A 14,351-nucleotide genomic window follows, 5' to 3' on the forward strand; every position below is an offset into this window, starting at 1 on the left:
GACCAAGTCACTCCATCCTGGACTTGCTGCTCCTGTTTTCCCAACAATGGATGGAGGTCTTCAATGCCATTCATGAGATCAGAGCCATTTCCCTAGACATATCATGTGCCTTCGATACGGTCTGGCACCCTGCCCTGCTCACCAAACGTTTCCTATGGTATCCAAGGCCATCTCCACTCATGGCTCGTAAACTTCCTCTCCTGTCACAGTCAACGTGTGGCCCTTAATGGAGTTCTCTCATCCCCTCTTCCTGTCCAGGCTGGAGTTCCTCAAGGCAGTGTTCTGGGCCCAGTGCTTTTTCTGATTGTCATCAATGATCACTCAGACTCTCTCCAGAAAATCCTCTTTACCTCTTTCCTGATGACGACACCCTCTGCCGTACCATCTGTCATCCCTCAGAACGGCAAGCAGCAACCTCTTCACTCTGCAGATCTGGATAAAATCACAAGCAGATCCAACACGTGGAACATGTCTTTCAATCGTGACAAATCTCACACTCTCACTATGTCTCTATGAAAGGAGCGTCTGGAACCCCACCCCATCTACTTTCTCAACAATCCTCTTGAAGAAGTCCTTTCATTCAAACTTTTGGGCCTCACTATCTGCCATGATCTTTCCCAGGAAAGCCACATCTCCAAGCTGGCCTCCAAAGCCAGTCACTGACTGGGAATCCTCTGTCGTGCAGTCCTTCCTCGGCCCACCTGAGCTCCTGACCACATACAAAGCTTTTGGCCACAGCCTGATGGAGTACTGCTCTCCCCTCTGGCCTGGTGCTCCCACCTCTCAACTTTCTCGGCTTCACGCCGTGAAAACCAAAGCATTTAAAATTATTGACATCTCCCACGATGAGGCTAAGTCTTTGGGTCTCTCACTCTCACCAGGTCGGTGGTCTTTCTATCTTTTACAGTCTCCTCTTCAGCCTCGCTCCCCTTGCTCTGTCTGCTATCTGTCCCGCCCATATTTCCACAGGGTGCTCAAAGTCCACCAGCAACCCGTTAAACGACTGAAATAAAGAATCACTGCTCACCTTCATTCTTTCATTCCTTTTTCCCCCACCTTTGGAAAAAAAACTCTGACACTCTCTTCAATCCCAGTCTTCTCTCCAGGTCTTCCAAATAGCTGTTCACCACCATTTCTTAGATACCCCGTCCAAAACAATGATCTTTTCTCACCCCGCTAATACACCCCAAACTCACCTCCTTCATATTCTCTGCTTTCCTTCCTGAAAGTCCCTGTAGTGTCCATCTTGTTTACCCTGTGTGCCCCTCCCCATCCCTCTCCCTTCCACAGATCTCCTCATGTGTCTATTCCCCACTGTTCTGTGCTTCCCTCTCCTGGCCCTCTTGTTTCCTGCTCCCCTTGTTATGCGCTCTGTGTTTGCTCTTATAAGAGCCTTAAAAGTGTGTGTTATATATATATATATATATATATATATATATATATATATATATAAAATCAGGACACGACAGTAAATATTCCAAGACAAGTGGAATCCTTTTGTCCAGGCATTCGAAGGTTACGTTATCATGTCTGCTTTCCATGGCCAAGGAAAGACGTCTGCATGGTAAACATAGAATGTGTTCCCTGAGGCCTCGTATGTCTTCACAAAGCCAAGCCAGTATCCCATATCACTTGGAGAAGATGATCTTGCAATTCCTGAGAAGTTTGTGGTCACAATGTATGACAGAACCAGTGCAGCTATAACTGTTAATCATGCACGGTTAGATTTCTTTGCCCAAAAGCAAATGCCTTACAAGTCAATCCCACCAACTTAAGCTGCTATCTTGCAACATTCTCAGTGTGCTACCGACCAAGCAGGATGTGTATTGAGTCAGTCCACAGTGTGCCAGCCACAAACTCAGTCTTGGCATTGGAGATGGATCCATCAAGGTGAAATGTGGCACATCTGCTGGTCAACTTTTCCACCCATTGCAGCATGTTACCAAGAGCTGACAAAATGTGGATGCAAAACAGAATGCACAGGAAGTTGCAAGTGTTCTCACTTTCATCTCTGTTACACTGCATTGTGCAGTTGCACATGCCAAGAATAAATTATGGGAAAAAACACACAAAAATATTTAAACAATACTTCGATTAAATTGGATTACTCTCTTGCACGTAATTTAGAAAATACGTATTTTCTTCTAAAGATTGCGGTTGTTACCTTTGGATTTAAGAAAATTGAGCATGTTTAAGATTAAAATCAGGCTTGGCATGTTCTAAATTGGCACAATGACCACTCACAATATATTCCATTTTCATTGTGATGCATGTCTAAGAGAAGCTTTTTTGAGGAAAATTTTCACCATGAAAAATGTCTCCCACATTGGTTTTATATACATTTTTTGATGGCTAATTCCCCCACCCCCCCCCCACCCCCAACAAAGTGGCACAGGAGAATAAATTCCAATTTTTGTGCTTGTTTTCCTATTTGAACAAATGTTTAACATGTCTGTTCCACTATATGGAGAGTCCCATCTGACGGCATAGTTTGGTGGACTTTAACGATCACACAGTGTCCTTCGCAAAGAGTAGGCGAGCTATCACCAGCACCAGCCTGGTGTTGGCTGAAACAGTTAAGGTGGCTGGCTTGAGATCTTAGGTAACCAGCAGCCACAAGCTGCAAACGAAACATCATCACCGGCACCATGAACAAATTCCAAATTCTTGCCCTAACCTACAGAGGGCACAGCATCAGCAGCACAGCCACACCCTGAGCAAATGACGCTACACCGCAGCATCATGCTGCATACTAAAAAGAAGAACAATAAGACTATATGGGGGAGCTTAAATAGCATTGTGTATATTTTTGCACGCTACAATAACAATGACACAATATAAATCCCATAATCAGTCCATCCGTCATTGTACACCATATAATGATGTCAAATATAATTGTACAATAATTGTTAGGGTCTCTTTGGGTTAACCTGAGGTGGCCTGGAATGTCCCATCCCAAATAGAGGATGATCACCTGTGTCTGTCATCATCTGAGCTCAAGCGTTTGGACATCGGTATTGCGGCACTCTCTGAGGTTTGGAGACCGGATTGCGGCGAGATAATGGTGGGTGGTTACACCTACTATTGGTCTGGTCGCTCTGATGGTTACCATGCCCAAGGAGGTGCTGCAGCTGTGTCCAATAAGCTGACTCCAATGACAAGTGAGGTAATATCGGTCAACGAGCGTATGATGGGACTGAGGATTCTTCACTCCTTGTGTGTCTTTTCCCTGGTCTCTGCAAATGCTCCAACTGAGGCGAGTGATCTCACCGTGAAGGATGCATTCTATGCCACACTAGAGTCTGCTTGATCAGTGACCCAGGCGAGATACTCTTCTAGTCTTGGGGGATTTCAATGCATCGACTGGAACTGAGAGGGATGGTTATGAGACATGTGTTGGTCCCCATGGGTCTGGAACTGTGAACCTGAATTGCACTAAGTTCCTTGACTTTGCAAGAAGTCATGGACTTAGGGTGGCTGGTTCATGGTTTTCGCCCCCACAGGCTCATCGCTGGACTTGGAATTCCAACACTGGTGGTGTGGCAAAGGAGATTGACCATGTGCTTGTTGGTCGCTGGAGGATGATCCAGAACTGCAGGGTCTACTGGAGTGCTCTGTTCCTCCATATTGACCACAGGCATATTGTAGCAACTCTGAAGTTGCAGGTAAAATCCAGGAGAATGATGCCATCCCAGCCGATGCTGGATGTTGGCAAGCTCAAGGATGAGAGGGTAGCTGAGGAGTTTGCGGACAGGCTGAGTGGAGATTTGGGGGTCTCGGTGCTTTGGGGGATCCTGAAGAGTTGTGGAGTGCCTTCAAGACCAACGTCTTTGATGTGGCCAGTAGATGTCTTGGAACTCACCATTGGGCGAAGAATAATTTTGTCTCTCAAGGGACACTGGATACCATTGACCAGTCACAGGGCCAGGCTGAATGGCAGAGCTGAGCTGTTAAACTGTGCGTGCACCAAGGGTGGACAAGGAGGCCCATGTGCGAGGAATCTGTGAGGAGGTAGAGCATCACCTGATGTCAAGTGATTCTCATCCTGCTTACAGGGGAATTCGCGCATTGCGTTCCTCCAAGCCCGTCCCTTGGTGTACTGCAGTGAGAACAAAGGGTGATGGGCTCTTGACAGAGAAGTCCGAAGTGAAGGCCTGCTGGGCCAGTTACTTTTAGTGGCTGCACCAGGCTGATCCACCAGCTGTTGAGTTGGATGTCAGGTGTGTTACAATCCCGGTTGCTGACCCTCCAATCAACTGTGGTCCACCTTCTTTTGTGGAAACATCGGCTGTGATGAACCGGTTGAAATGGGGTAAGACAACTGGGATATGGGGCATCCATGCTGAACTTCTCAAAGCTGGTGGAAATGCTGGACTTGTGTCGTTGCATGCAGTTCTGTGCTCTGCCGAGAACACAGGCATCATCCCAACTGACTGGAAGAGGGGCCTTGTTGTCCCTCTATGCAAAGGGAAGGGGATCGCCAAGACTGCAACAACTACTGAGGGGTGACACTGCTCTCAGTGCTGGGCAAGGTCTTTGCTCGGATAATTTTGATTGGGTTCGCCACCATCTGCTTGAGTTCCAGCGTCCAGAGCAGTCAAGCTTCACACCAAAGAGGTCGACGATTGAACGTATCCTTGCTCTTCGGGTCCTCACCGAACACAGACGAGAGCTTCGGCAGGGGCTGCTTGCAGCCGATATTGATCTCTGCAAAGTGTTTGATTCAGTGAATCTCGATGCCCTTTGGAGGATTCTTGGTCTTTGTGGGGTGCCACCAATGCTGATCAATCTGATGGCTGAACTATACTCTGGGGCTGAGAGTGCTGTGAGATGTGGTGATACCATCTCCGACTTATTTCCAGTTGTTACTGGAGTTTATCAGGGGTGTGTACTAGTTCCCACACTTTTAACCACTTGTATGGACTGGATTCTGGGGAGAATGTCGAAGAGATCAAGCTGTGATGCATCGTTTGGGAATGTCAAGATCTCTCACCTCGATTTTGCAGATGATGCAGTCATCTTTTCGGAGACTCCAGATATCCTTTTGGGGGTCCTCGAGGTGCTGAATGAAGAGTCGGAGCCACTGGGATTACGGGTTTCCTGGGTCAAAACTAAGATCCAGACTTTCAATGACATCTTGGATGCTGCTATCCTGTCTGTACCTGTTTGTGGCGAGGATGTTGAGGTCACGGAGAGATTTACTTACCTTGGTGGTGATATTCATGTCTCTACTGGCTGTGAGCCAGAGGTCAACAGACATCTGGGTAGGTCCTGGGGAGTCATGGATTCACTGGATCATGGGGTGTGGTACTGTCGGCACCTGTGTGGGAGGACCAAAGTCCGAGTCTTTAGGTCCTTGGTGCTTCCAGTCTTGCTCTATGGATAAGAGACTTGGACTCTAACCAGGGATCTGAGACAGAGACTTAATTCCTTTGGTACCAAGTGTTTTTGGAGCATCCTTGCTTATCGCTGGTCACACTGTGTGTCCAATGAGCGGTTGCTGAGAGAGACTCAAATGAGATTTGTTACCTGCATCGTAAGTGAGGGTCATCTGCGGCTGTATGGACATGTGGCTCGTTTTCCTGATGCTGATCCTGCTCACCAGGTTCTCTCAGCAAGGGAGCCTCATGAGTGGAGGAGGCCAATGGGCCGACCATGTGCCTCCTGGTTGCAGCAGGTTGATCTGCATCTCAAGGAGATGGGGATGGGCCTGGCATCTGCCTGAGGGATGGCCAGACGGAGGCCCCTGGAGTACCGGCGGAAATCGGACGCAGCGACGCGCTGCTCCAGCACATGCTCCCATACCTGACCTGACCTGTTTGGGCCTCCTTGGTGCGAGTTGTTCAGCGAAACTACTTTGCGCTGTGAGCGATAGAAAGTTAGCCTGTCATGTGCAACCGAATGCGAACCCAAACTGAATGTAAACTGTCACAGAGTATCTTGGGAGCGTTGTGTGTTAACATTCAACCAAAGCGGAACGCACATGTTAAGCTGCTTCGGAGTCGAAGGAAGAACAGATGGCACTGCCAGCAGCATCACTTGCAACTCTGGACAAACGGTCGAGCAACTGGAAGTAGGAATATTTGATGTCATATTCCATGTCATACCAGAAATTTACTGTGGGTGGAAGAAAGGGTGTGGAGTATGTTTGTGGGGTATGGGGTTGGGGTGATATAGAAAATGACATGTATGGCATTAGATTAAAAAAAAGAAACTTTAGAACAATAACAACAAGGATAGCAATGTGCAGTTAATTCAATTATTTGATAAAAGATGGAACTGGGAGGGAGGTTCTTTTGGGATGAATAAAATTGATTTAAACAATCCTCTGATGTGTGTGCTTTTATAATCTGTCATCTCTCATGCTGTGGCATCACCTTAAGATGAGGTACGTAGCTGTTTTTGGTTACAAAACCAGAACAGCAAATGTACAACTTGTATGGGCTGGAAATAAATCCACAGCTCTTGAGATGACTGGCTAAAACATCCCAGGAGAGTGAATCACTGCATACCACCTCCACAATCCCCCAAACCCCTTCCTCCCAAGAGACTCACCGGCCATGCAGCCATGCGATTGCCGCACATGGTGGAACCACAGGGAGGGTAGATACAGTGTCTCTCCAGCATGCAGTGAGCAATGCAATGGGCACGCGTCACCAAAACTTGGATACCGGTGCAGGTCTGGGTGTAGGGGGTCAACGGGAATCCAAGGAACCTGGTGGGGGGATGGTATGCGCTTATGAGGATAGGAAGTGGTCAAAAGAGTATCGTGGATTCTCTACGCCTGAGGGAACTTGCAGTGGAATCATTGCCAGCAATTCATAATTAATGCATCGTGCGGGGGAAGAACGTTTGCTAAAACAAAAGCCAAAAGGGATTGTTCTACTGTATTTCTTTTGGGTCAAACTCGTGAGAGGCTGAATTCACCCATGTGAAGGAGATGGGATGGTCTGGAAGAAAAAAATAAATAGATAAAAGGCAAAACATACACTGGCTCTCTTTTCGGATCAATAGCCAAACATACACTTGGCTCTCTTTTGGGATCAATGGCCCAACATACACTTGGCTCTCTTTTGGGATCAATAGCCAAACATACACTTGGCTCTCTTTGGGGATCAATGGCCCAACATACACTTGGCTCTCTTTTGGGATCAATGGCCCAACATACACTTGGCTCTCTTTTGGGATCAATGGCCCAACATACACTTGGCTCTCTTTTGGGATCAATGGCCCAACATACACTTGGCTCTCTTTTGGGATCAATGGCCCAACATACACTTACTTGGCTCTCTTTTGGGATCAATGGCACAACATACACATGGTTGTATTTTGCGACTAATGGCACAGTCTATTGGGATCACTGCCGAAACCTACCTTTGGTTCTTTCGGTCATCTCTTCGAGCATGACCTAATAATATGGGTGTTGATGTCCTTCGATCCGTCAGTCCGTCCGTTCACAATGAAGTTGAAGTGGGAGATCTGGTCATTTGTGATCCTGATAAAGGTCGATGAGACGTGCATGATGGTATGACTTTCAAGGTCACCGAAGGTCAAGGTCAAGGTCACGAGGCTTTTGAAGTTGCAAAAATGACGATTTTCAAATTCTATCTCCTCCTCCATTTCTCAAGCGATCCTGAATTTGATTGTAGCATATGAATCTATGGGACAATATCTAAATTTGGTCAGGCCGGATTTTCGATATTCGCTTTCGTTTTCGTGTCACGTGACTTCAAAGTTGGCAAAAAATGCGAAAATGATGATTTTCAAAATCTATCTCCTCATACATTTCTCAAGTAATCTTGAATTTGATTGTGGCATATGAATGTATGGGACAATATCTAGATTTGGTCAGGTCAGATTTCCGATATTCGCTTTCATTTTCGAGTCACGTGACTTCAAAGTTGGCCAAAAATCCCTCCTGACCCGAGAACACTACACCCTAGTTTATCGCAGAGATGACCGTCACTCCCGCAAAGGGTGTATTTTTTGGGGGTTCAACACCACAAAATACCCTCAGTTATCTTTTGGGATCAATGCCACAATATACCTTAAATTCCCTTTTGAGACCAAGCAGGAAACAACCTACCCTCGGTTCTCTTTTAGGATGAATGATACAATATACCTTAAATTCTCTTTTGGGATCAATGCCACAACATATACTCAACATCATTATTTTTCATGTCAAGACTCCGTGGTTGGGTTATTAAAACGAAACAACACATTATATTCCAATCCTCGTTACCCTCAGCTTGCATTTAGTCAATGAAAGGAATTGGGAAGATCTATACAAACAAGAGTATCTTTAATTAGAGCCTTTACTTAGTTCACAAGCAGATGATTTACTTGTGTGGTGACAGATATTTTGCCTTTTATGGCAGAAACCAGCATCCCATAATCATCAGGAAGGTCACAATGTTAACTGAACACTATAATCCCAAAAATATATATTGGAGATAATTTGAGTACATCTATGACAAAAACATTATTAAGTCATAGCAATGCTTCCTTTGATGGATTTTCTTGAAAAAACAAGGATTATAAAAATGCTCATTATGATCTGACATACAAATTGGTCAGAATAGGCAATCTGACAAAAAAAAGTACAGTATATACGGTAAGGACTCTGAACATCCAACCTGCTACACAACTCTGTCGTGAAACTAAAAATCATGCATTTCCATGCCACGACAAAATACATCATGCAAATTATGAAAATACCATCATGACCAGAAATACACACAAACATCTGTGCACGCACGCAAACACAATGAATAGAACCCAAGTGGGACAGACGCTCGTCTCCCCATGGAGGGCGGTCGTAGTTGGGGTGCATTAGGTGATAAAGTTGATTTTCAGTTTGATTCGATGAAAAATAATTTTCCTGTGGGGGCTGAAAGGTCAGATAACACAATTGTATTTGCACAGTGAAAACGATGAAGGATGAAGCAGGTCTGAATTGATGAAAAACGTTGCATTTATTTTTGTCCAATGAAAGGACCCTTAAACTGTTCAAGACTCAAAAGAGGTGTAAAGAGTCTAAAGTGTTGAAAGGGTCTGAAAAGGACTAAAACAGTCTTCAGGCCGAAGGTGTCTAAATGGTCTACAGGTCTAAATGGTCGAAGGGGTATAAAGGGTACACTCCAATCGTAGTTAGGGTTTATAGGGTCTAAAGTTGTCTCAGAGGTCTAAAGAGTGCAAGGGTCTAAAGTGTTGAAAGGGTCTTAAAAAGGTCAATACAGATGTAAGGTGTCAAAAGGGTATGGTTCCAAAAGTAGTTAGGATCAAACAGGTCTGTAGGGTTAAAAGGGGTATAAAAGGACATAAATGTCTAAATGGTCTTAGAAAGTGTCTTAAAAGGATCTAAGGGGTTTAAAGAATCAAGGGGTCCAACAGTTCTAGAGGATCTAAAGTGTTTAAGGGGCCTAAAGTCTCAAAAGGGGTCTGAAAGGTGTTAAGGGCTCTTATAGGCAAAAGGGTTGATGGGGTCTAAAGGTCCAAAGGGTACATTCCAATCGTAGTTGGGGTATATAGGGTCGTTAGGGTCTTAAAATAGTAAAAGGAATAAAAAGGACGAAAAAAAAAAATCACTGAAAGGACTGTCCGTTACCTGTTAATTGGCTCATAATCTCACCACCTGGATGGAAATTTAAGAAGGGCTTCATTAGTTTTTGTGCATCGATGTCATGAATCATCATGCCAGGTTTAAAAACGATCCATTGAGTCGCCTCGGAGGAGAAGGGACAAAAAAACGAAAAAATGTTAATGGAACCACTGACTGCATGAAGAACATTGTTACAGCTTAAACGGCTCATCTTGACTTAGTCATAAACCGCGCGCACAGGCACAGGCACAGGCACGCGCGCAGGCACAGGCACAGGCACAGGCACGCGCACGCGCACACACACACACACACACACACACACACACACACACACACACACACACACACACACACACACACACACACACACACACACACACACACACACACACACGACATTTCACCAATTCATTGGGTATGTCTGAAGAAAAGCAAATGGAAAAGGGAAAAGATAAATGTTACACTCTTCCCCTGATCAGAGGACCTCCCTCTGATGATTGTTACAGAATGCTGAAGAGGGATGGTGGGGTGCGGTGACATTTGTCGTGGAGATAAGAGCCTACAGCCTGTCAAAACGTGAAAAAGAACATAAAGACAGGTTTCCAAAGGGCATGGCGATTTTTAGACACATACCTTGGAGGGGCAGCGCATATCTAATATCACAATTAATTACTTTACGCTTATTCAAAGACATTCATTAAGGAGCTAACCAAACTATACTAAGCAATGTTAACCCTTTGGAGTTATTTCCACAACACTACCTCCACCTTCCTTCTTCACTGTCCTGAGTTTGTGTCCAGAAGGGGCAGACAGCGTGGGACCTGTTCCCACTTACCAACAGTACAACTCCTAGCCCTCATTTAAAAACCCACATTCTGTACCAAAAAAACAAAAAAACAATATCATACCGAGTCTCATGTGTCACTCCACTAATTTCAATATAACGAAGCAAGTGAATCTATATCCTGCCACTAATGGCACCTTTTATAGCATTTATCCATGTTGTTTCTGTTCCTGTTATAGCATAATAAAATATATTGCATACGTGTTGATTGTACCCAGGGTGAGGTCATGGGCACAATAAAAAATAAAAAAATACCCCCACCACCTGGTGAAAGGAGTAGGGGGTGGGGGGGGGAGGGCAGGAAGATGACTTCAATATTCGCTTGCACAAGTTCCACAGTGAGTGGTTTACTGACCTCTGCTGCAGACAGGGGGATTATTGGCCACAGCACAAAATATATTTGTCCCAATTCCCCATTATCCCCATTATCCCCACCAAGACCCCAAGCTGCGCAACCAAAGGGAACGGGTGTTTTAGTTCCCATAACTTAAACAACTCTATCCCGATGTAATTTTAAAACAAAAATGTGTGGTTGGGGTGAGGGTGAGTACCAGGATGGCTACTTCTTTTTGCTCTGCAGAGTCTGTGACATTTATGAAGTCCATTCTCCCCTACCTAGTAGCATATCCCTCCCCAAATGCTGTCTCTCATGTCCTGGGTCCTGGCACTACAAGCGTCCTCCGTGACCACAAAGCCTTTCAGCACCCAGTGCTTCCTCTGGATCAAATGGCCTCTCCACAACTGGAATTCTTTATATGGCCTTCATGACCCCACAATTTAGCACACAATGGCCCATATGGCCTTCACAAGGTCATTTTGGCCCATGTGGCCCAACACAAGCGATAAGCAAATTGTGTAAGTCCTTTTGGCCAAACAATTAAAAGAAATTCAGCCCGTACAGCCTTCAAACCAGAGCAGAAGATCCTGGCCTTTATGGCCCACAGCAAAGATGACGGAAAAAATGTCACAGCAGATGGAATGGCTGACGATGGCAAAGACTGGCAGGTGGGTGGCATGTCTGAAAAATGGCATGCCTGACAGACAGGCAGGTCCAGTGAGTGGACGGCAGATGGAACAAGCTGATGTCCTTGTCGGTAGCAGCAGGAGTGTGCAGTGGCAGCAGGTAGGACAGACGGCTTCAGCCCAAACCTATCCTACCATTTCTGTCCTGCTAATCCCTCTACTCTACCTCTGACTCCTACCCCTCAACCCGTCTAAACTAATCTATCCCTCCCGGGCCCTCTAATCTCAGTCAACCCAGTTTCAGGGCCCTGTCACACCTTGACGTTTTAGCCAGCGTATGGCAACGTATCAAAATGTATGTAAAACGCTGGCATACACTGAACTATTGATGTTTTTTTTTCAGTTTTGGGCGTATTCATAACGAGTTGGACGTATGCACAACGTATTCATAACGTACACAGAACGTTTTGATAACTTATAGATAACTTATACCAATGAATGCTTAGCGTGTTGTCGGCGTTCACAACCTATGCTCAACGATCGTCTAACTTATGCATAGTGCGGCAGCGTATCGCCGACGATCACGTGGCGTAGCCTATTAATAGGCTGCCGCTCAACGATTTAAATCATAACCGCACTAGAAATCGAAGTGTCAACATCACCGTCATGCCGAAGAAAACAAAAACCAAAAAAAAAAACATGGAGTCTGGAACACTAATGGGTTCCTCCTGTGAACCCCATTTTTATATACCAATTCCCTAAACGCTGCCAATACACCATTATAAGGTAGCTGTAAGTTAGAAACACATTCAGCAAGTTCTGTGGTCGTCCGGAAGACGTCAATCAAATACATCTACATACGTCAATATGCATTGGAGATACATTACACATAGGATCAAAGCACGTTCCTCATAGGATAGAATATAAGTTTCGGGTATGCTAAACATTACCTCGACGCGTTTCGACTTATGAGTAACTTACAAGTAACGTGTGTCGACGTGTGTCAACGATCGCATAACGTGCCTACAACTTATGATCAGCGAATGCGGAACGTGCGAGTCATACGCTGGCAAACATCGAAAATTTTTGAGCATGCTTAAAATTTGTCGACGAGCTCGGTGTACTACGACGTATGCCAGCGTGCTCTTAACGTCTACAAAACTTACCCATAACCTACACAAAACTTACCCATAACGTATTCGACATGTGCCAGCGTATTCGCCAAATTTTTCATACGTCGGTATATGCTGGCTAAAATGTCAAGGTGTGACAGGGCCTTCAGGGAGGGTATAAGCAATGTTAACCAGTAAGAGTCAACCGCATCTTACTTTACACCAAATAAATATGATTGCAACTTACTTCAAAAAATTTTTTTCACTTCTTTGGCACTTGACATCTTTACCTTTGAATAGCCCCAGATAAAAGGTAACTGAGAAAGTTTTACCTTGGATAAAAGGTAAAAAGGTCAAGTGCCACAGAAGTTTATTTATTTATCCAGCTGTTATTTTTTTTTATAGCTATGACCAAGTAAATAAAATACTATGTATACAGTATATGATTATGTACTGATGAAAGTTATATGATTAAATCACCATCGTTAGTGTCCCAGAACTGTAATTTTTACCCAACTCCACTGGCTTCCACATGAGGAACAATATTATCAAGTAAAGGTCGTAGCAGTTTTATATATATATATATATATATATATATATATATATATATATATATATATATATATATATATATATATATATATATATATATATATATATATATAGACCCATGCACATCTCTCACCTGTGAATGGAGGTGAGATGAGATGAGACAGGTGAGAGATGTGGGTGGGTCTGTCTTTGATGTTTGCACATGGAACATGCTTGGGAGCCTCATTGTTATGCATTGCTGTGCGCGCTATCGCTGATGATTCGCCATCAAGCGCCGAAACCAGTCCAGTAGCTGAAGGGGTGTGTAACATTGCGATTTTCATGTGTGTACTATTTGTGAATGTCTTTACAGCTTTGGAGGAACTCTGGGAAGTGTTTGAAACGGCAAAATGCTTACCGTGCATCATAGGCCTTTCTTGGGTGTTGTTTTTCAGCTTCTTGCTGCTGTATATATATATATATATATATATATATATATATATATATATATATATATATATATATATATATATATATATATTATATATCTTTCGAACCATGAACTGACTCACTGACTAATATTAAATATCAGAACCTCCCAGGTGATGTAAAAAGTTTAAATTTTGTGTCAATGGACATAGAAGCCGGTAGATTGGAAAAATTCACAGAATCATCGGACAATATCCGTAAACGAAAATATAAATAAATGAAGAATTTTTTTTTTAATGCAGGCGAGTGACCCGAGAAAATGAGGATGCACAGTAATTTTGTACGCCGACGGACTACGAAGCCGATAAAGCAGTAAAAAATAAATCACAAAACCGTCAGAAAGCATCAGGAAATATAAATAAATTTAAATTAATAAATGAAAATAAATAAATGAAAAAAATCAAATGCGGTTGAGCGACCCGAAAATGGGGAAGCATGGCTCGTGTGCTTACACAATGTGTAAACACACCCCACTAGGTTATATATATATACATATATATATATGTATATAGTCAAACGTATACCAGACATCTGATAGAAGAGTGTGCATGCCACAAGTAGTGCTTAGCAGGATAATATTTCTCAACTGATAAAGAACACAAATGTACACAAACTGTACACTCATGCGCTTTATTGCTCGAGATAGATCTGCAACAGTTTTGCTTTTGGAATTGAGATATTTCATCACTCATGTACGTTTTTACATTTATTTCCTCCACATCAATGTAAACATCTACATGAGTGACAGCATACCCAGACATTTAAAAAACATATTTACATGACAATGCATTGTCATATATTGTAAAATGTT

The 14,351-nt window shown here is 43.8% G+C and overlaps 1 protein-coding gene across 2 annotated transcripts in view; it reads right to left on the reverse strand.

Annotated features, from left to right (window-relative positions):
* JMJD7 (jumonji domain containing 7) overlaps nt 1-14,351 on the reverse strand; it is an 82,032-nt gene that overhangs the window by 2,429 nt on the left and 65,252 nt on the right. Inside the window, exons 9-10 of one of the 2 annotated variants that reach the window (XM_085894426.1) lie at nt 6,556-6,715; nt 5,984-6,117 (exon numbers count right to left, since the gene is read on the reverse strand). In XM_085894426.1, coding sequence (XP_085750552.1) covers nt 5,987-6,117; nt 6,556-6,715 — 291 coding nt within the window. In that variant the 3' untranslated portion in view covers nt 5,984-5,986. The remainder of the gene's footprint in view (nt 1-5,983; nt 6,118-6,555; nt 6,716-14,351) is intronic. The other variant, XM_085894424.1, reaches the window with a different exon arrangement.

This window comes from Eptatretus burgeri, chromosome 9 (genome assembly GCF_056783735.1).
Source record: "Eptatretus burgeri isolate ZD-2024b chromosome 9, Ebu_testis_v1, whole genome shotgun sequence".
NCBI classification, from domain to species: Eukaryota; Metazoa; Chordata; class Myxini; order Myxiniformes; family Myxinidae; genus Eptatretus; species Eptatretus burgeri.